At 40.9% G+C, this 20,753-nt stretch overlaps 1 protein-coding gene across 2 annotated transcripts in view; it reads right to left on the reverse strand.

Moving 5' to 3' along the window:
• TRPC4AP (transient receptor potential cation channel subfamily C member 4 associated protein) overlaps positions 1–19,162 on the reverse strand; it is a 70,655-nt gene extending 51,493 nt beyond the window's left edge. Inside the window, exons 1-3 of one of the 2 annotated variants that reach the window (XM_058685380.1) lie at positions 18,948–19,162; positions 4,701–4,829; positions 1,527–1,643 (exon numbers count right to left, since the gene is read on the reverse strand). In XM_058685380.1, coding sequence (XP_058541363.1) covers positions 1,527–1,643; positions 4,701–4,829; positions 18,948–19,115 — 414 coding nt within the window. In that variant the 5' untranslated portion in view covers positions 19,116–19,162. The remainder of the gene's footprint in view (positions 1–1,526; positions 1,644–4,700; positions 4,830–18,947) is intronic. The other variant, XM_058685379.1, reaches the window with a different exon arrangement.
• Between the last annotated feature and the right edge of the window lie 1,591 nt (positions 19,163–20,753).

Raw genomic sequence — 20,753 nt, forward strand, 5'->3', positions numbered from 1 at the left:
AAATTGACTGTGGTGATGGTTGCACAGACCTGTGAATACACTAAAAACCACTGAAGTGTCTTTACATGGGTGAATTGGTGCATGAACGATCTCAATAAAGCTTTTTAAAAAACTAAAGAAATACCATTTTTCCCATATCTGTTTAGCAAATATATAAAATTTACTTGAAATGTACCATTTGAGGGGCACCTGGGTGGCTCAGTCAGTTGAGCATCTAATTCTTGATCTTGGCTCAGGTCATTATCTCACAGTTCATGAGATGGAGCCCCATATTGGGCTCTGTGCTGACAGTGTAGAACCTGCTTGGATTACTTTCTCCTTATCTCTCTGCACCCCCTGGCTTGCGCACATGCACTCTCTAATAAATAAACTTAAAAAAAAAATGTACCATTTGGTAAAGGAGGTATGGGGGGCCAATAATGTTCCATTTCATGATGTGGTTGGTAGTAACAAGGGTGAACTTATTTTGTGATAATTATTGGTGCATTTTCCTATAAGACTTCAATAACACAGTCCATAAAAACACACATCTACACACTGTGTTGGTGACGGTGTAGATAAACAGATACTCTTACACTTTGTTACTGCAGATGCAAGCTGATAAAACCTCTTAGGTATATAATTAACAAGTTTATAAACAATGAAACACACACATATTTGGATCCCATAGGTATACACCCCCCTATACAAAAGCATTTATTGCAACCTTGTTATAAAAGGAAAGGTGTGAGAAAACTCATCAATTGAGGCCTGGGTAAATAAAATTATGGTATAATTCTACTAGGAAATACTATATAGCCATTTAAAATAATCAGGCAGATTTACACGTACTGAAATGAATCTATCCCCAAGCTAGAGAATTACGTGGAAAAAAGCAAGGTAAAGAACAGTGTACCTATATATGAGGTATGCAACCTCTACGTGGGAAGAAAGTAAACCTAAGATGGGGACAGTGGGAGTTATTCTCTCTCTCTCTCACACACACACACACACACACACACACACAACCACAGAACGTCTCTGGAGGGACACAAGAAACTAGAAATCACAGTTGCCTCTGAAGAGGGGACAAGAGGAAGTAGGAGACACATCTTTCACTTTCTGCCTTAAAAAAAGAAAAAGGTGGATATATAATTAACTCAAATTATTCTAACTTAAAGCTATGGTGTTTCAACATAGGTAAGAGCCCCTGAACTTTTTTTTTTTTCCAAGTTATTTGAGAGAGAGACAGAGAGAATGAGCAGGGAGGGGCAGAGAGGGAGAGAGAATCCCAAGCAGGCTCTGCATTGTCAGCGTGGAGCCTGATGCAGGGCTCAAACTCACGAACCATGAGATGACGACCTGAGCTGAAACCAAGAGTTGGATGCTTAACTGACTGAACCACCCAGGCACCCCAAGAGCCCATGAACTTCTAAAGATTAAAATTCTGAAGTGTTTGCTATGAATTCTGAACTCCTTTCTTTCTTCTATTTCAAGAGTTAAATGCTCAAGCCATTAAGCAGTAGTAATCACAAACAACTACTTACATCAACGCCTCCAAACAAGTCAAAAATATAAGTATTTGGATAAGTGGTTTCTTGGGTAAGTTTCCTCTCTTCAGTAACAAATGCCATAGCCTCCATGGAGAGAAGAGGAGAAATTTCCTAGTTTAAAAAAAGCATACAGAGTGACTTTCAGTTTTAGTATTCAACATGAACGAGACACCAAAACATCAGCTTGAGTCACAACTTGAACTCCCATGAGCCCAAAGATAGCTCCAACCATAACAGAAAAAAATAATAATCTTACAGAAAAGCTAATATAATGATAAAAGTTTTAACATTAGCAACCGCTAATTTATTTCATGCTTAATATGTACCAGGTATGGTTCTAAGTACTTCATGGAAGACCTCTTTTAATCTTCACAAACCTAAGAGAGAATAGTAATATATCATCCCAATTTTAAAGATATGCAAACTGAAGTACGAAGTTGTCAACATCACACAACCGGTAGGTGAAGAGCCAGGATTTAAACCTAGGACATCTGGCTCCAAAGTCTGCGCTTACAGAGGAGAAAAGAACCATGTGGGATGAACTAGGAGATAAAGTGTGGCAAGAATCAAGGACCTTACTCATTATGCTCTCTCTTCATGGACCTTGAGGGAAAATGGAACACGATGGGCTAGAGCAGCGGTTCTCACACAGTGGCGAACATCAGAATCACTTGAAGGGCTTGTTAAAACCCATACTGCTGAATCCCACCTGCAGAGTTTCTGATTCAATAGGCCCAGGGTGGGGCCTGAGAATGTGCCCTTATTAACAAGCTCCCAAGTGCTGCTGATACTGCTGGTCCAGGTATCACACATCAAGAAAAGGCAGAACTCTAACAGACAACCTGTTACATACTGGGCACTGGGCTTTTACACTTTAGCCTACCTAATCCTTAAAATAAGTCAATGAACTGAGTACAGTTTTACCCATTTTATAGGTGAAAAGCAAAATTACGAAGTTGCCCAGGCTCACATAATTAGCGACTGAACTACTTACTAAAGACTGAACCACTTTCTCTGGGTCTCATTTTTCTCAACTATAAAACTAGCATGTAATTCCTTCTGGCAACATGGTACAGTGGAAGTCGGCTTAGGAGGAAGACAAATTTGGACTCATCATGTAACGGCCACAGCCTTTGGGTGTGCTACCGCTGAGGTTGTTCTCTCTACTGAAGAGGGAATGATAAAGACATCTGGGTTTGCCTGCCCACTAACTCTTTTTCTCTTCTTCAAGTAAAAGCCCCATTTCCTTGGGGAAAACACCCTTCCCTACTTTTCACATGGTTCTGTTGGGGCTGTGCCAGCCCCAGGAGCAGGTGATCAGGCCTAGCCAATAGTCTCTCATCCTCCTCACCTAAGTGGCTGGCCTAAACTGTAGAAATGTCACCCTAGAGCTGTGATTACATGGAGGAACATGAAGCCACACACAGATGGCAAGATAAGAAATGGACGACTAGGGGCGCCTGGGTGGCGCAGTCGGTTAAGCGTCCGACTTCAGCCAGGTCACGATCTCGCGGTCCGTGAGTTCGAGCCCCGCGTCAGGCTCTGGGCTGATGGCTCGGAGCCTGGAGCCTGTTTCCGATTCTGTGCCTCCCTCTCTCTCTGCCCCTCCGCCGTTCATGCTCTGTCTCTCTCTGTCCCAAAAATAAATAAAAAACGTGGAAAAAAAAATTAAAAAAAAAAAAAAAAAAAAAAAGAAATGGACGACTTAACCTTGTTTAGCCCTTGAATTCACACTTGTGCTTTCCAGTTACATGAGACAATAGAGGATCTTTTTAGCTACTCTGAGTAGGTTACTGTGCCCTGCAATCAAAGTATTCTGGACTAAAACAAATAAATATACCACCCATCTCATATAATTACCATAAGAATTAAATATGCCTGGTACACCAGTTTCAAATAAGTATCTGCTGGATGAATAAAGTAATGATCACACAGCAAGCACTCACAAATATTTTCTCTCTTCTACCTCATCTCTCAGAGATTTTGCAGGAATCAAATGCAATAATGTAAAATTCCTTGTGAAGTGTCTTCTTTTTTTTTTAATTAAAAAAAAATTTTTTTTAACGTTTTTTATTTATTTTTGAGACAGGGAGAGACAGAGCATGAACAAGGGAGGGTCAGAGAGAGGGAGACACAGAATCTGAAACCGGCTCCAGGCTCTGAGCTGTCAGCCCAGAGCCCGACGCAGGGCTCGAACTCACGGACCGCGAGATCATGACCTGAGCCGAAGTCGGCCGCTCAACCGACTGAGCCACCCAGGCGCCCCAAGTGTTTTCAAATAAGTGTAAGACGGTAATTCTTTTCATCCCATTCAGACTATAAGAAGATCAAAAATACAAAACACTTTCTTTAATTAAACTTTATTTGGAAATGATTTTCAATTTATAGAAAGCTGCACAGACAAAACATGCCTTCTGAATGGTAAAGACTAAGTTTATTTGGTGCCTACTGTATTTTAGAATGACTTATGTGATATAATAACTTTACCTCTGAATAACATTGTACCAAGTGTCATTATGATCAACTATAACTTGCATGAGCCTTAACTGCAGCTAGAGTTGGTCATCTAAATTCAAATTTGGACCCATTCCCCAACTTAAAGGTTGGTTAATGGTAACCCCAGACCTACTGACTCAGAAACTCCAGGCGTGGGGCCCAGCACTCTGTTTTTTCAAGTCTTGCAGGTGATTCTGATACACACTCAAGTTTGAGAACAAGTGCCTTAGCATCCGCCTCCCAACCATCAAGCCCAGTTCCTTCAGCTTCTTGTGTTGGTCATAACGTCCAACAACCACAAAACCACTTTCTTGAACCTTTTAGCAATATGGGGTCTTTAAAATCCTGCTCAAAAAGAATGTCATCCCAATCCCAGGGCATAGGGTTAGCCTCCCAAATTAAGCAAACCCTGTCACAAGCTAAGCGTGAAGAAAAGCCCAGAAAGATATATACAGGGAACTTAATGGTGATTATCTCTGGGTGATGGGATTATAGGTGATTTTTATTTTCTTCCTTGTACTTTTTCTGAACTTCCCAAATTTTCTACAGTTTACACAATAAAAACAGGCTATTTTAAAAACTAGACTGAAGGAGGAAAACAACATCAACAAAACCAGACATCTGTGTCACCTGGAGGTGAATACAGCCTTTCCAAGGGCCCTTGGATGTTACCTTGAGGATGTTTTGGCACTCAATGAAGTCACTGTGGAGGTGGCTGCTTGCGTACAGCTTCAGGAGCAGCTGAGGAATTCCACTCCATTTGGACTGTTTGTCCCTCTCCGTCAAAAATGTCTCAGTGAACTGTGAGTCAAAAGAAGAAAAGAAAAAGGAACATTTTACTGCTGAGGAAAGAACTACTAGGATACATGGCAAACGAAAGCAGCTGCCTCCTAAAACCCACCCAGGCCAAATTAATTCAAAGCACTCTTTCTAGAAACCTTCAAAAGCTCCCCAACAGTCTACAAGCTAAAAGTGCAACTCCTTCCCTTGTGACACAACAGCCTTTATATTCTCTCAAGTACTCTCCTCTCTAGTTTCATCTCTTTCCCAAAGGGTACTCTCAGCTCCCAATGTACATGTTCTCTAGGTCTCTCTGCACATGCTTTTCCCTGCCCAAAATGTCCTTGCCTGGTTTTTTCTACCTGGGAAGCTCCTTCTTCTCCAAAGAGCAAGCCAAATAACCAGAAATTTTCTTTGCTGGGCTTCCTCTCTCTCTCTCCTTTGTAAGCGAGTAAGTGCCCGGCCTCTGGGGCCTTATCTAACATTTATCCTCTGTACCGTAATTACTGATTCATTTGTCCCCTCCTCCTGTAGACCACAAGCTCCTTCAGAGTAGGCACCAGGCTGTGTTTATCGTGTCCACCTTCTCTCTCTCAAAGAATGCCAGGCACAGAGACTCAGTAAATGTTTGAAGGAATGAGCAATAACCTTCTAGACTAATGACAAGTTCATGAACCAATTATGGCACAGTTCCACTAACACTCTAAGGACATATCATTAATCAGGGGCCGGATGTGAATTTACTTTCATATATACTTATCCCTCGATCAGATCAAAAGCTCCTTATAACCGTTATTACAGGATATGCAGGCTTTCAATAATGCCTTAGTCTATCCTGACACATATCAGTCCTATGATCTTGGACAAATCCCAGTATCCTTCCTGAGCTTGTTTTCTTAGATTGTAAAAATAAGATAATACAGAAGTAACAGAGAGGTAATGAAATGTTTGTGAGAGTGATTTGCGTTAGGGTGAACCAAAGGCATTACCATTTCTGGGGGTTAAAAAAAAAAAAAAAAAGATTGAATATCAGCAATTTCATATCATTCAAGCTAGTTCAAATCAAGGCAAGTCCAAAAACAATGGAAAAGAATTATTTCCTTTCCTTGAAAGGAAAAAAAAAAAGAAAACAAATATGTTTTTATGGGACTCAGCAAAGCACTGCTTACAAATTTATAGGTGTAAACATTTATATTAAAAAAGAGATCTCAGATAAATTATCTAAACTTAAACTTCCACTATGAGAAACTAGAAAAAAGAATAAACCAAACCCAAAACAAGCACAAGGAAATAAATACTATTGCAAAAATAAATGATACAGAGATAAATAATTTTTTAAAAAATCACCAAAATCAGGGGCGCCTGGGTGGCGCAGTCGGTTAAGCGTCCGACTTCAGCCAGGTCACGATCTCGCGGTCCGTGAGTTCGAGCCCCGCGTCAGGCTCTGGGCTGATGGCTCGGAGCCTGGAGCCTGTTTCCGACTCTGTGTCTCCCTCTCTCTCTGCCCCTCCCCTGTTCATGCTCTGTCTCTCTCTGTCCCAGAAATAAATAAAAAACGTTGAAAAAAAAAAAAAAATTAAAAAAAAAAAAAAAAATCACCAAAATCAAAAGTTGGTTCTTTGAAAAGAACAACAAGGGCGCCTGGGTGGCGCAGTCGGTTAAGCGTCCGACTTCAGCCAGGTCACGATCTCGCGGTCTGTGAGTTCGAGCCCCGCGTCGGGCTCTGGGCTGATGGCTCGGAGCCTGGAGCCTGTTTCCGATTCTGTGTCTCCCTCTCTCTCTGCCCCTCCCCCGTTCATGCTCTGTCTCTCTCTGTCCCAAAAATAAATAAAAAACGTTGAAAAAAAAAAAATTAAAAAAAAAAAAAAGAAAAGAAAAGAACAACAAAATTAAAACTTTAGTTACAATGACCAACTTAACAATGACTCAAATAACTAAATTAGGGAATGAAAGAGGGGACATTACTACCAACCTTATGGAAATAAAAAGATTTATAAAGAAGTACTAGGAACAATTATAAGTCAACAAATACATAACCTAGGTGAAATGGACAAATTCCTAGCAAAATACAAACAACTGAAACTGACTCAAGAGTCAAAAGTGATTTAATAAGAAAAAAGGAAAGAAAACTACCCACAAAGAAAAGCCGAAGTCCAGATGCTTCACTGGTAAATTCTACCAAACATTTAAAGACAAACTAAAAATACTTAAGACTCTTCCATAAAATAGAAGATAGAAGACTTCCAAACTCATTCTACTACCCTAATACCAAAACCAGACAAAGGTGTCACAAGAAAACTACGGATCAAGATCTCTGACAGATATAGACAAAAATCCCCAGTAAAATACTAGCAAACCAAATCCAGCAACATGTAAAAAGGATTATACACCATGACCAAGTGAGGTGTATTCCAGGAATGCAAGGTTGGTTCAACATATGAAAATTAATCAATATAATCAATCTGATAAAGGGTATTTACCAAAAACCCACAGCTATCATCATAATTAACAATGAAAGCCTGAATGCTTTTCCACTAAGATCAGGAAAAAGACAAGGATGTTGATCCTCACCACTTCTATTTAACACTGTACTAGTGACTCAAGCCACAGTAAGTAGGCAAGAAAAAGAAATAAAGGCATCCAGACGAAAAATTAAAGCTATTATATTTGCAATCCTATGATCTTATACATAGAATACATTAAGGAACCCACATAAAAAACTATTAAAGGTAATAAATGAGTTCAACAAGATTGCAGGATAAAAATCGATACACAGAAATTAGCTGAATTTCTATACACTTACAATGAACAATCCAAAAATGAAATTAAGAAAACAGTCCCATTCATAATAAAACCAAAAATAATAAAACTTAGAAATAAATTAAATAAAAGGAATACAAGATTTGTGCAATGAAACTACAAAACATCACTGAAAGAAATTAAAGGAAGCCTAAATAAATGGAAAGCCATCCATGTTCATAGATTGGAAGACTTATGATTGCTAAAACAGCAATACTCCCTATATTGATTCAATGCAGTTTCTATCACAATCCCACGTGGCTTCATTGAAGAAATTGATAATCTGATACTAAAATTCATATGGAAATGCAAGGGACCTACAATGGCCAAAATAATCTTGAAACAAGACAGTAAAGTTGGAAGAATCACACTTTCTGACTTCCAAGTTTATTACAAGCCTATAGTACAATCAAGATTTTGGCATAAAGATAGACACCTAGATCAATGGAATAGTACTGAGATTCCAAATTAAATCCTTACATTTATAGTCAACTGATTTTTTTACAACAGTGTCCACATAATTCAATGAGGAAAAAGATTAAGTCTTTTCAATAAACGTTGCTGGGACAAGTGGTATCCATAAGCAAAAGAATGAAGATGGACTTCTTTCCACATACCATATACAGAAATTAACTCAAAATGGATCAAAGATCTAAATGTAAGGGCTAAAATGTAAAACATTTAGAGAAAAACATAGGCATAAGTTTCATAACCTTAGCTTAGGCAATGGTTTCTAAGATATGACATCTAAAGCACAACAAAGGAAAAACAGATAACTCATGACACTGATAACATAAAGAACAATTATATGAACACCTCAATTGGTGCAGAAAAAGCATTTTGTAAAATTCAACATTATAAACTGAGAAAAGAAGCAAACAAACAATAGTATCTACAGAAAACCTTCAGCAGGGACACCTGGGTGGCTGTCGGTTGTGTCTAATGCTTGACTTTGGCTCAGGTCATGATCTCATGGTTCATGAGTTCCAAGCCCCCATGTCAGGTTCTGAGATGACAGCACTGAGCCTGCTTGGGATTCTCTCTCCCTCCCCCTCTCTCTGCCCCTTCCCCTCATGTGCACTCTCTCTTTCACAAAATAAACTTAAAAAATTTTATTGAAAAAAGAAACCTTCAGCAAATGTCATATTTAATGGTGAAATGTTTAAGGCTTTCCCTCTTAGGTCAGGAATGTGCCCCTTCAACTCAGGCAGCACAGTCAGGCAAGAAAAAGAAAAGATAGAAAACTGGAAAGTATAAAACCTTCATTCGCAGACATGATATTTGCAAACAACTGTACACATATACAATCCGAAAGGATCTAAAGTATTAAAATATAAAGTCCATATAAGTACAAAAACAATATAAAAATCAATCTTCAATGAAATCATGCCATTTGCAGCAATGTGGATGGAACTGGAAGGTATTATGCTGAAAGAAATAAATCAGTCAGAGAAAGACAGGTATCATATGTTTTCACTCATACGTGGATCTTGAGAAACTCAACAGAAGACCATGGAGGGAAAGGGAGGGGGAAAACAGTTACAAACAGAGAAGGAGGGAGGCAAAGTATAAGAGACTCTTAAATACAGAGAACAAACTGAAGGTTGATAGGGGGGTAGGGGGCAGGGGAAAATGGGTGATGGACATTGAGGAGGGCACTTGTTGGGATGAGCACTGGGTATTGTATGTAAGCAACGAACCACGGGAATCTACCCCAAAAACCAAGAGCATTCTTTACACACTGTATGTTAGCCAATTTGACAATAAATTATATTTTTAAAAATCAATCTTGGTTTTTTTTTAATGGGTTAGCGAGAACATGAAACAACAGGAACTTTCATACATTGCTGGTGAGAAAGTAAACTACTACCGTCACTTGGGAAAGTGGTAATAGCTACTGATGCTCAACCTATGCATATCCCATAACCCAGCGATTCTACTTCTAAGTATATATCCAAAAGAAATTACACACACGCATCAGGAGACATGTACAAGAATACCAATATAAGCAGTACTCCTAATAGTCCCAAACTGGAAAGATCTCATATACTCAACAGAAGTAGACTGAATCGTGGTTTGTTACTACAATAGAATACTATGCAGCAATAAAAATTAATGGACTACAGCTTCACCATTATCATGAATCAGTCTAACAAATATTGATTGAAAGAAAGCAGACTCAGTATATACTGCTTCATTCTATTTATATAAAGCATAAAAACTAGTACCCCTAAATACAATGTTAGAAGTCAGGCTGTGGGGCGCCTGGATGGCTCAGTCGGTTAAGCGTCCAACTTCGGCTGAGGTCATGATTTCACCGTTTGTGGGTTTGAGCCCCACGTCGGGCTCTGTGCTAACAGCTTAGAGCCTGGAGCCTGCTTAGGATTCTGTGTCTCCCTCTCTCTCTGTCCCTCACTCCCTTGTCCTCTCTCTCTCAAAATAAAAATAAACATTAAAAAGAAAAACAGAAGTCAGGCTAGTAATTTCATTTGGAAAAGAGGAAAACTAGAGCTGTAGACTAGAGGTACAGAAGTGATCTGGTTGGTTGCTATGTAGATGACAGCTTTATTACTATTCATTGGGCTGTGCACGCATTTCTTGTTCATTTTTATTTGCACATTATATTTCAACACAAGAAGTTTTTGAAATGCTTAAAATAAATCTGTATGCATTGATTACGGAAGGATTTCTAAGACACATTTTCAAGTGAAAAAAGTTAAATGCACAATATGTACAGTATGATACCACCTGTGCAGGAAAAAAAAAAGATATATAGACAGATTTGCTTTTCTAAGTTTAATGTATCTCTAGATAGATACACAAGAATCAATAACCATAGTTGCCTCTGGGAGTAGAACTGAAGGGTGCTAGCAGAGGTGGTAGTGGGCTACTTACAAGGGAGATTTACTTTTCTCTGCAACTGTATGTGCATATGTTATCTATTCAAAACACACATTACTTCTGGAGGGGAGGGGATGAGATGAAAGACGTATTAACTATACTGGTACTTTTTTTTTTTTTTTTTTTTTTAAGAGAATGAGAGCAAGCACAAGTGGGAGAGAGGAGCAGAGGGGAGAGAGAGAGAATCTTAAGCAGTATCCACACTCAGCATGGAGACCAATGTGGGGCTCGATCCCATGACCCTGGGATCATGACCTGAGCCAAAATAGAGTTGGACACTCAACCAACTGAGCCACCCAGGTGCCCCTACTTTCTTAAGTTTGGTAGTAGGTACATGGGTATTGTGGTAATACTTTGGTATTACTTACTATAGGTTTTTGTAGGTCAGATATTTAATAAACAAACAAGTAAGTCTCTCCACAATGGACTCTGTAGATGCTCAATAAATATTACCATCCCCACCCCATTCCCAACATATCTAAACTTACCTCCCATTATGTCCCATACAAACATTTCATTGTCTCTTTCCTGGCTTCTAATGGCCAATTAGGAGGATTTTCTCAGGGGTGTTCTTAGTGCCAGAAAGATCTCTGCTACTCTGTTCAAATTCTATTCATTCTTCAGAACCAACTCAACTCTCTGCTATTCCATGAAGCTCTCTAAAGCATTCAAAGCCCAACATAATCATAGGAGAGAAGATGGCTTTTAAAAATAGGAGTACCTTAAAAAAATTGTTTCAAATAAAATAATTAAAACAGGAGGACCCTAAGAGAACATTTAGTGCAATCATTTTGCAGAAGAAATTAATGTCAGGTGATAGACATGACTTTTTTATAGTTGTTAATATTTATTTTTTAGTTGTTACATATTTAATGTATATATACACAAAATATCTACACAATGAATAAAAAGACTTTTGCCATGATTAAATTTCAGAATGCCAGAGAGAGAGAGAGAGAGAGAGAGAGAGGATCCTAAAAGCTTTCAAGGTGTGAGGGGTGGGAAAATAGGTCATATACAAAGACATGGGAATCAGAACAGAACCTCTCAATGGTTACACCAAATGCTTAAAGACAATGGAATCACACCATTAAAAACTTAAGGGAAAATAACTTCCAACTTAGAATTTTATACCCAGCTTAACTTAATATACAAGTATAAGAATAAAAGACATTTTCAAACATGTAAGCTTAAAAAAAAGCTATCTCCCACGTACTCTTTCTCAGGAGAGTACTAGAGAATGCACTCGCCCAAGACAGGATTCATGAAACAGAGGATCTAAATCATGAGAAAAATAAAATGCTTTGAATTTGGTGAAGTTAAAAACCAAAAATTCAGATGTATAGCTGTCCTAGTAAGGAACTAGTCCAAACTGGAGGAAGATGGAGTTCCAAGAAGGATTTCGTCTTTAACAACAAAGTTTTAGAATTCAGGACTAAATTGTAAGCACACGAAAAGCAAATTTTAAAAGAATGAGATTATTCTAGTGAAAGAAGCCAGACTCAAAGGCTACATATGGTACAGCTGCATTGCAATGACAGTCTGTAAAAGGGCACAGGAATAGGGTAGTAAACAGATGAGCAGTTGCTAGAGGACAGGGGTGGGGAAAGGGCTGACGACTACAAGAGAATTTTCTATATCCTAACTGTAGTGGTGGTCACACAACTGTGTCTGTCAAGATTCGTAGAACTACAGGCATACCTCGGAGACACTGTGGGTTTGGTTCCAGACCACTGCAATAAAGTGAGTCAAATGAATTCTTCAGTTTTCCAGTGCATATAAAAGTTACATTTACGTTATACTGTATAGTTAAGTATGAGATAGCATTATGTCCAAAAACAGGTACATGCCTTTGTTAAATATTGCATAAAAATGCTAACCATCATCTCATCTTCCAGGAAATCTTAATCACTGATCACAGATCACTATAATAGTAACTAAAAAGTTGGAAATATTGTGAGCATTACCAAAACGTGACAGAGACACCAAGTGAGCAAATGTTGTTGGAGAAGGGCACCAACAGACCTGTTCAATGCAAGGTGGCCACAAACCTTCAATTTTGTAAAAAACGCAGAGGCTGTAAAGCACAACAAAATAAAGCACAACAAAACAAGGAATTCCTATAAATACTAAAAAGGGTGAATTCTGGGCCACCTGGGTGGCTCAGTCGGCTGGGCATCTGACTTCAGCTCAGGTCATGATCTCACAGCTTGTGAGTTTGAGCCCTGCGTCGGGCTCTGTGCTGACAGCTCAGAGCCTGGAGCCTGCTTCAGATTCTGTGTCTCCTTCTCTCTCTGCCCCTCGCCTGCTCACACTGTCTCTCTCTCTCTCAAAAATAAACAAACATTAAAAAAAAATAAAAAAATAATAAGGGTGAATTCGACTACATTTATAACTCAATTCAAAAAATGGAGGGGCGCCTGGGTGGCGCAGTCGGTTAAGCGTCCGACTTCAGCCAGGTCACGATCTCGCGGTCCGTGAGTTCGAGCCCCGCGTCAGGCTCTGAGCTGATGGCTTGGAGCCTGTTTCCGATTCTGTGTCTCCCTCTCTCTCTGCCCCTCCCCCGTTCATGCTCTGTCTCTCTCTGTCCCAAAAATAAATTAAAAACGTTGAAAAAAAAATTAAAAAAAAAAAAAATGGGGAGAGGGGTGCCTGGGTTGGTTCAGTTGGCTGAGCAGCTGGCTTTTGATTTCAGCTCAGGTCATGAGATCAAGTGCCATTTCCAGCTCCACACTAAGGGTTGAGCCTGCTTAAGATTCTCTCTCACTCTCTCTCTGCCCCTCTCCCCCACTCACTGTAAAATAAATAATAGTAATTTTTTAGTGGAGGAAAATGGTGGCTTTTAACTCTAAAGGAAACAAAAAATATACAAAATACTGTTGTATACTATATGGCTCTATTGTAAATAATTACAACGTGATCATCATCACATAAATTCTTTTTTTTAATTTATTTTTTAATGTTTATTTATTTTTGAGACAGAGAGAGACAGAGCATGAACGGGGGAGGGTCAGAGAGAGAGGGAGACACAGAATCTGAAGCAGGCTCCAGACTCTGAGCTGTCAGCACAGAGCCCGACGCGGGGCTCGAACTCATGGACCGCGAGATCATGACCTGAGCCGAAGTCGGCTGCTTAACTGACTGAGCCACCCAGGCGCCCCTCTTTTTTTTTTTTTTTTTTTATGTTTACTTATTTTTGAGAAAGGGGGAGAGGCAGCGAGAGGGGGAGACAGAATCCAAAGCAGGCTCCAAGCTGTCAGCACAGAGCCCACTACCTGAGGCAAAGTTGGACGCTTAACCGACTGAGCCACACAGGCGCCCCATCATCAGGTAAATTCTTAACATCAATGGGCCAAAACGTGATAGAACTACATTAGGAGACTGAAAAAGACATATGTGGTGTTGTGAATTAAATCCTAGTTTACAGGGGAAGAAAACAGACAATGTCTAAAATTGAAAAGTTAAGAAATAGCATGTTACTTAGAAATACTGGCTGTCCTCTTTCCTGGAGGACCCTTCCCCTGCAAAACATATAGTGTGGGCAGTGGTTGCCTGGGAAGGGTGCAATTTGGGGGTAAAAAATGGGGCAGAGCATTGCTGTTTTTAGTTACAAGGCTCACAATACCCAGAGAGCTTCCCAACAGTCCTCCAAATATCCAACTTCACAAGGGATTTATTTTACCACATTTATGTTGTCTTACAAGGCATTTACTTCCATTTAAAAATAATCATTTGGATTTTGTTTTCCTTGTGAACAGCTGAGTACTGTGATGAAAGTGCCACCAACCCAGGCATCTTCAAAGCTGAATTACTGGCAGGTGTTGTATGGGTTTCTCCCCTTGGAGTACTTGTGGTTTGACAGTTTATAGCAGCGATAATCTCTTACATCATGTTGCCTAAGCTGTCAACCTGTTCAGTGGATATGACATTTCCAGGCACTTAGCTTTCATTGATTTTGTCTTTACTGCTTTTCTTTTTAAATAATTAAAGGCTAAATTCCATAAACATAAATGTGCATCTTATCTGTTTAGTCCTAAGTGTAAGTTATCTAATGCCTTACAATATCATATTAAGTGCAAGTAAATAGTCTTAAAAACGAATTCATGAAGATTAAATACCTTCTTAGGTTATTCTGATAACAAATGTTAACCAATGAATACTTGTGTCCACTGTAGTGGGATCTGTTTTGTTTCAATATAATTAGGAGTGAATTTTATGGTTTGTGAATACAAAAACTTCCTGTTAAAATGAATAGTATTTATATTTTTAGTTTATGAGAATGTATCCTATCCAGGATATCAAATTACCCTTGACAGGCAAGGGAAGACTGTAGTTGATTTAAACCCCTAGGTTTCACAAATACTAATGCTTAGAATGGGGATAAAACAAATTTACTGAAATTTTTAAAAAGGGGGGGGGGTCAATCTCAAGAAAAAAATATGAAGTAATACTCAGGTAGAATTTAGAAATGCAAGTAATCATGAAGGAAGCAATGACTGGCATTTGGGAAACAGAATGAGGATGCCATAACCTAACTGATCACCAGACTGCCAAACTGAAGGACTAGTTCTAGGGGTGGTGGGTCATGACCTGTAAGAGCCACTCTGCCCTGAGTCTAAGATTTGCCTCGTCTATCCCTTTCCCTCAACTCCTACTGATCATGCAGGTCTTGTGCGCCCACGGTAAGGAATCTGGATTTGATTCTAACTGCAGCGAGATGCCACTGGAGGGTTTTAAGCAAGGGAATTGTAAGATCTGATTTGCTATAAGGATCACATGTGCTGATAAGTGTATACTGGCTCTGTAAACGCTACAGCATCATACCAGCACTGCTTTATTACCTTGATAGAGGGCAAATTCAATAGGAGAAGAGAAAATAAGACACACTAAAATCCACATAGGACAGGCCCATTCTAAATAAAACATGTGGTTCAGAGTCTTCTCCCAGACTTCTCTTAAGTCCCATTTAGGGAAATAGGGAAGACCTGGGGACGATCAGGTTTGGTGAAAGAGGAATCAGGAATTTCATTCAACATACTGAGTTTGAGATGCCCATGAGACATCTAAGTGGAGGTATTGAGATGATATTTGGATATACTCATCTGGAGCTAAATGGAGAGATCTTGATGGAAATATATATTTAGGATCCATCAGAGTATAGACTATTTGCTAAACAATACTTGCTAACCTTTATAGCATGCTTACTATGTTTTAAAATACCATTTTAAGTGCTTTAAATGTATAAATTCATTTGGTCCTTACCAAAACCTTACAGGCTAGGTCTCATGATTATCCCTCTTTTACAAATGAAGAAACTGAGGCATAAAGAGATTAAGTAACTTGCCCAAACACACACAGTAAGTATGTACCAGAGCTGTGGTTCAAACCTAGGATACCTGACTCCAGAACTCTTTAAAGCCATGAGACTGTTTAGAAGTAGAGACAGGACTCAGGAGGAGGAAGACTGAGCCCTTACAAACAGTATTTCTTTTTTTTTTTTTTTTTAAGTTTATTTATTTTTGAGAGAGAGAGAGAGAGAGAGAGAGAGAGAGAGAGAGAAAGAGAGAATATGAGTGGGGGAGGAGCAAAGAAAGAGGGGGACACAGAATCTGAAGCCGGCTCCAGGCTCTGAGCTGTCAGCACAGAGCCTGACGCAGGGCTTCAACTCACTAACCCAAAGTCAGACAGACACTTAACCGACTGAGCCACCCAGGCATCCCCAAACAGTATTTTAATTCAAACAATTTTCAAGGGCCTGACACTGTTTTAGGCTCTGTTTCAAAGAAAAATAAGACAAATTCCCTTGAGAAGCCCAGTCTAATAGCTACAAGCTGACAGCAACTAGTAACTGAACATCTATCTGCCTCACACTGGCCAAACTTTTTAGACATATTATTTCACTTAATCCTAAGTCCTATGAGACAGATATTAGTGACATTTTAGAAATAAGGAAACTAAGGTTCAGGAAGGTTAAGTAATGTCACCTGGGTCACTCAGCTAGTAAGTGATGGAACATGGGTCAATTGAGGTCCACCTTCCTTTAAAATCTGGTCTTTTCCAAGGAAATCCTGTTATATGCTGCAACATGGATGAACTGTGAGGACATTAAGCTAACTGGAATAAGCCAGTCACAAAAAGACAAATAGTGTTTGACTCCACTTCTGTGAAGTATGAAAGGTAGTCAAATTCATAGAAACAAAGTAGAATGATGGTTTCCAGGGGCTGGGGGCAAGGGAGTAGGAGGTATGTTGTTGTTTAATAGGTACAGAGTTTCAGACTGGCAAGATGGAAAAATCCTCTTGATCTGATTCACAGCAATGTGAATATATTTAACACTACTTAACTGTACACTTAAAAATGGTTAAGATGGGAAACTTTATGTGTTTACCACAACTAAAAAAAATTTTTTAAATCTGGTCTTTTTCCCAGTTTACCACATGCCACATTGGACATACTTACTGTGCTATGGAAATGCCTGTGAGGAAATAATTACCTGTAATGTGGGGAAAGGTGGTGTGTGGGGGCAAGGAAGAGATCAAGGAAAGTTACCAAGAAAGGATACATTTGAAAGATGAAATTCCCCTCATAGTTTTAGGAAGGTAGCTCCATCTCAACCCCCGAAATAGCTCCCACACCTGCATACAACTAACTACTCATTACAGTAACTAGCCTAAAACCAGGCTCAAGAATATTCTAACATCCTACTATCTGGTGAGTTTCTCCAATCTCCTCCCATTCCAGGTCCTCTAGCACTGGAAACAAATTAAGTGTCCTAAATTGCCTCATTTATTATGCTGAATGACTTCTGTGGCTCCTGACTGCCCTCAGAATGTAAAGGATTAGCAAAATGAGTGTTTAGGAGATTACCTAAATTTTCTGAGCCTCAGTTTCCTCATCTGTGATAAGAGAGGAGTCCCGACATCTAATTCAAAAGATTGAAAATTAAATGAAGACATTGTATGCATACCTCGCTCAATGTCTGCTCCAAAGTATGCACTCAGTGAGTTGTTCCTTTTCTGCCTGCCCCCACAACCCAGCTAAGTGAGGCGTTTTGGTTTAAAGAACAAGAGAGCAAGTATTTCCAGGATGTTAAGGCAGATAAAGAAGAATGCAAAGGGGAAAAAGTTGCTCAACTATGCTTATCTGATGTTCAGGAAAATACTGCTCACCCAGAACTGTTTCTTCATCTGTAACCTGCTAGAACAGAGACCACCTGGTTTTTTTTATCTTTATTCTGTTCTTTTTATCATCTGAGTATTACTGAAATGGCTCAAATATACTATATGCAGTACACCATGAAAATCTAACTCCTTTTCTCTCCCCCATCTACCCAACTGCCACCCAATCCCACCAACCACTTTATTAGCTTGTGTATCCTTCAAAACGTTTCTATATGCAAAAGCTGTCTTTAAATTAAGTAATGTTTTACAATTGCCTTTGCAACCTAAGTTTTGGGAATGAGGGGGTGGGGTGGTCAGCGCCATAAGTCTAGGTCTTTTCTCATCCTGCCTCACCTCAAAGCAGTGTCCTCCATTCATTCAAAAAATACTAATCGTATATTGGGCGCCAATTATAAGCTAGATACCAAGTACAGCATTAACTGATTATCCTTCAACCTTTACTAAGCAATAAAAATGCACTTAACGCTTTACACAATTATCTCCATTGATCCTCACGACACCTTAAGAAGCAGATTACGAATCGTCACCTTCATTTTACATATGTGGAAACTGAGGCACCGAAAGGTAACTTGCTCAAGCAAGGGTTTGAATCCAGGCCTGACTCCAAAGTCCTCGCTCTTAACCATGACGCTCCACAATGGCAAAACAGAGTCCCTGCACCCTTTGGAGCTCAGCCTAATGTTGGATACAGGCAAGAAAAGGGGCAGACAATAAAGAAATATGTAATTACAGACCAAGAAAGTAATGTGAGCGAAACGAATTCAGGGCTGTGACTGAATAACAATGGGGACCTACTTTAGAAGTGGGGGGGGGGGGGGGGAGTGTCAAGGAAAGGCCTGAGAGAATGACATTTATGATAGGCTTGGGAACCGTTTGAGGGCTGCATTAATGACCCACCACCCAATTCACGGTGGAAAACTCGAGGCCCTTAGAAGCTAAAGCAAACTCGCCCAGGGTCCCCCAGACGTGTAGACGTGGCGCAGGGTTGGGAGGATCCAGGAGCTGGGCCCAGGGCTCGTACACGCCACCGATGCCCGATGAAGCCCAGTCCGGCTCGGCCCCTAACCAGGGCCTCTAGCCCGCTGCTGCCCACCGCCCCGCGGCGGCTGACAGCATCCGCACAGCCTGCAGGGAGGCCCCGCGGCCGGCCAAGAGGGGTCGGGCCCGTACTGCGGCGGCCTGGAAAGGCCTCTTCTCCGGTCCCCCGCCAGCTCCCGCCCGGTCCGCCCCGCCCCGCCCCTCCGGGCCGGCTTCGTACCTGCACGGCCCGGACCAGGCCCCGGCCGGTCAGCTGGCCCTGCCGCAGCTGCAGCAGAATGTTACCGGGCCGCGGCCGGCCGCCCCATCCGCCCCAAGCCGCCACCGTTGCCGCTGCCCGTCGCCCTCGGCCGGCCCCAGACCCAGCAGCCGCCGGCGCCGCCGCCATGTCTCCTCGTCCGACAAACAGGAAGCAAGCGGCCCCGGGGCCGCGGAGATTTCTACGGGGCGGCGGAGGGGTCGTCGCAGCGCCCCCAGCGGGACGACGACGGAGGCGCAAGCCGCGTGGCAGCGGCCGTGCGCGCCGCGGTCCCTACTGGGAAATGTAGTCTTGCTCTCAGGCGGGGGCAGGTGCGAAAGAGAGATGTGGCGTTTCCTGCGCCACTTGTTTTTGGGGCCCCTCGGTCTTGCATTTCGGCGAGAACCTCCGAGGTCGAAGACGCAGTACCTGCGTGCGCACTTTCCCATTTGTTGCCTGTTTGGGGAGGTTACAGCCAACTGGCTAGGAAAAATCCTGGGTTCCAGTCCAGGAATCAAACCGCCCAGACTGATTCCTGCCTGAATTCCTTCTCTCTACTCCTGACTCGGTGCGGACGGACCTCGGCTCTCTGCCCCTTAATTTCCTTGTTAGTTCTTTCAGTCAGTGGTTCCTGGGAGTCTATTCAGCCAATAAATAGTTCCTAGGGGCCTGCTCTGTGCCCGCTCCGAACTGGGCACTGGGCACTGGGGCACTGGGAATACTGTGGTGAGCAGAACAGACCTACTAGGATCCTGTTTTGGAATGCAGGTTACAGAAAAAGAGAGCAAATCCATACACAAATAAATGCACAACAATCAGCTGTGTAAGTGGTTAGGTTGTTGTGAAGTTAAATGAAATAATGGAAGAGAAAGGGATGAGTAAATTATGACATTATATCCTTTGTCAGAGGAACCTTGTCCTAATTTCTCCCCACCAGATAGTATTTTCTCTCTGCTCTGAGCCCATGTTAATCATTCTTTCGGCAAGCTTCTGTGTCGGGATTGCATGGTCGCCTCCCCTTTTCCTTTCCTGGAAGGGGTCTTGTAGCATAAATGAAATAGGGGTCCTGGGTGTGATGCAGTAAGGAATGGTGGAGATTGTGACTCATAATTCATCACCCAAACCAGAACACTTTTAAGAATAAAAAAAACCGCTATTAATAATTATGCTGGGACAGCAGGCATGGTGACCAATATCCCAGTTTGCTTGGGATAGTCCCCATAGACACCTGTTACAAGACTCCTCCCAGGAAAGAAAAAGGAGAGGCGATGATTGCTTGGGATAGTCCCCATAGACACCTGTTACAAGACTCCTCCCAGGAAAGAAAAAGGAGAGGCGATGATGTCCACTTTAAAATGAGTAGTTTCTACTGGCTTCCAGCAGATTGTTGCTGGATCTTCTAGTCTTTCCAGAAAAGCCAAAAATCTGGGGTTTTATGTGAAGTTCCCAAACTTTGAAAACTCCATGGACCAACTAAAATCCTGTCCTTTTCTGAACACTGGAACAGGGAGACCAGGAACAGGCCATAGGTACATGGAAGTTGAGCATGTGGTGAGGGAGATATTTCAAATCATTGGGGAAAGAAAAAAAAAAGTTTAGGTCTTTAGCTTCACACCAAAAGCTAAAATGAATCTCAGACCTATTAAAAGCTATATGTAACAAAATCAAAGTATACTTCTAAAACTGGATAATGATGATGATTATTCAACTCTAAGTTTACTAAAAATCACTGAATAATAGAAGTGAATATAAAAATACTTTTATGATTTGGGGGTAGAAAAGCTCTTC

Source organism: Neofelis nebulosa, chromosome 9 (genome assembly GCF_028018385.1).
Source record: "Neofelis nebulosa isolate mNeoNeb1 chromosome 9, mNeoNeb1.pri, whole genome shotgun sequence".
Lineage (NCBI taxonomy): Eukaryota > Metazoa > Chordata > Mammalia > Carnivora > Felidae > Neofelis > Neofelis nebulosa.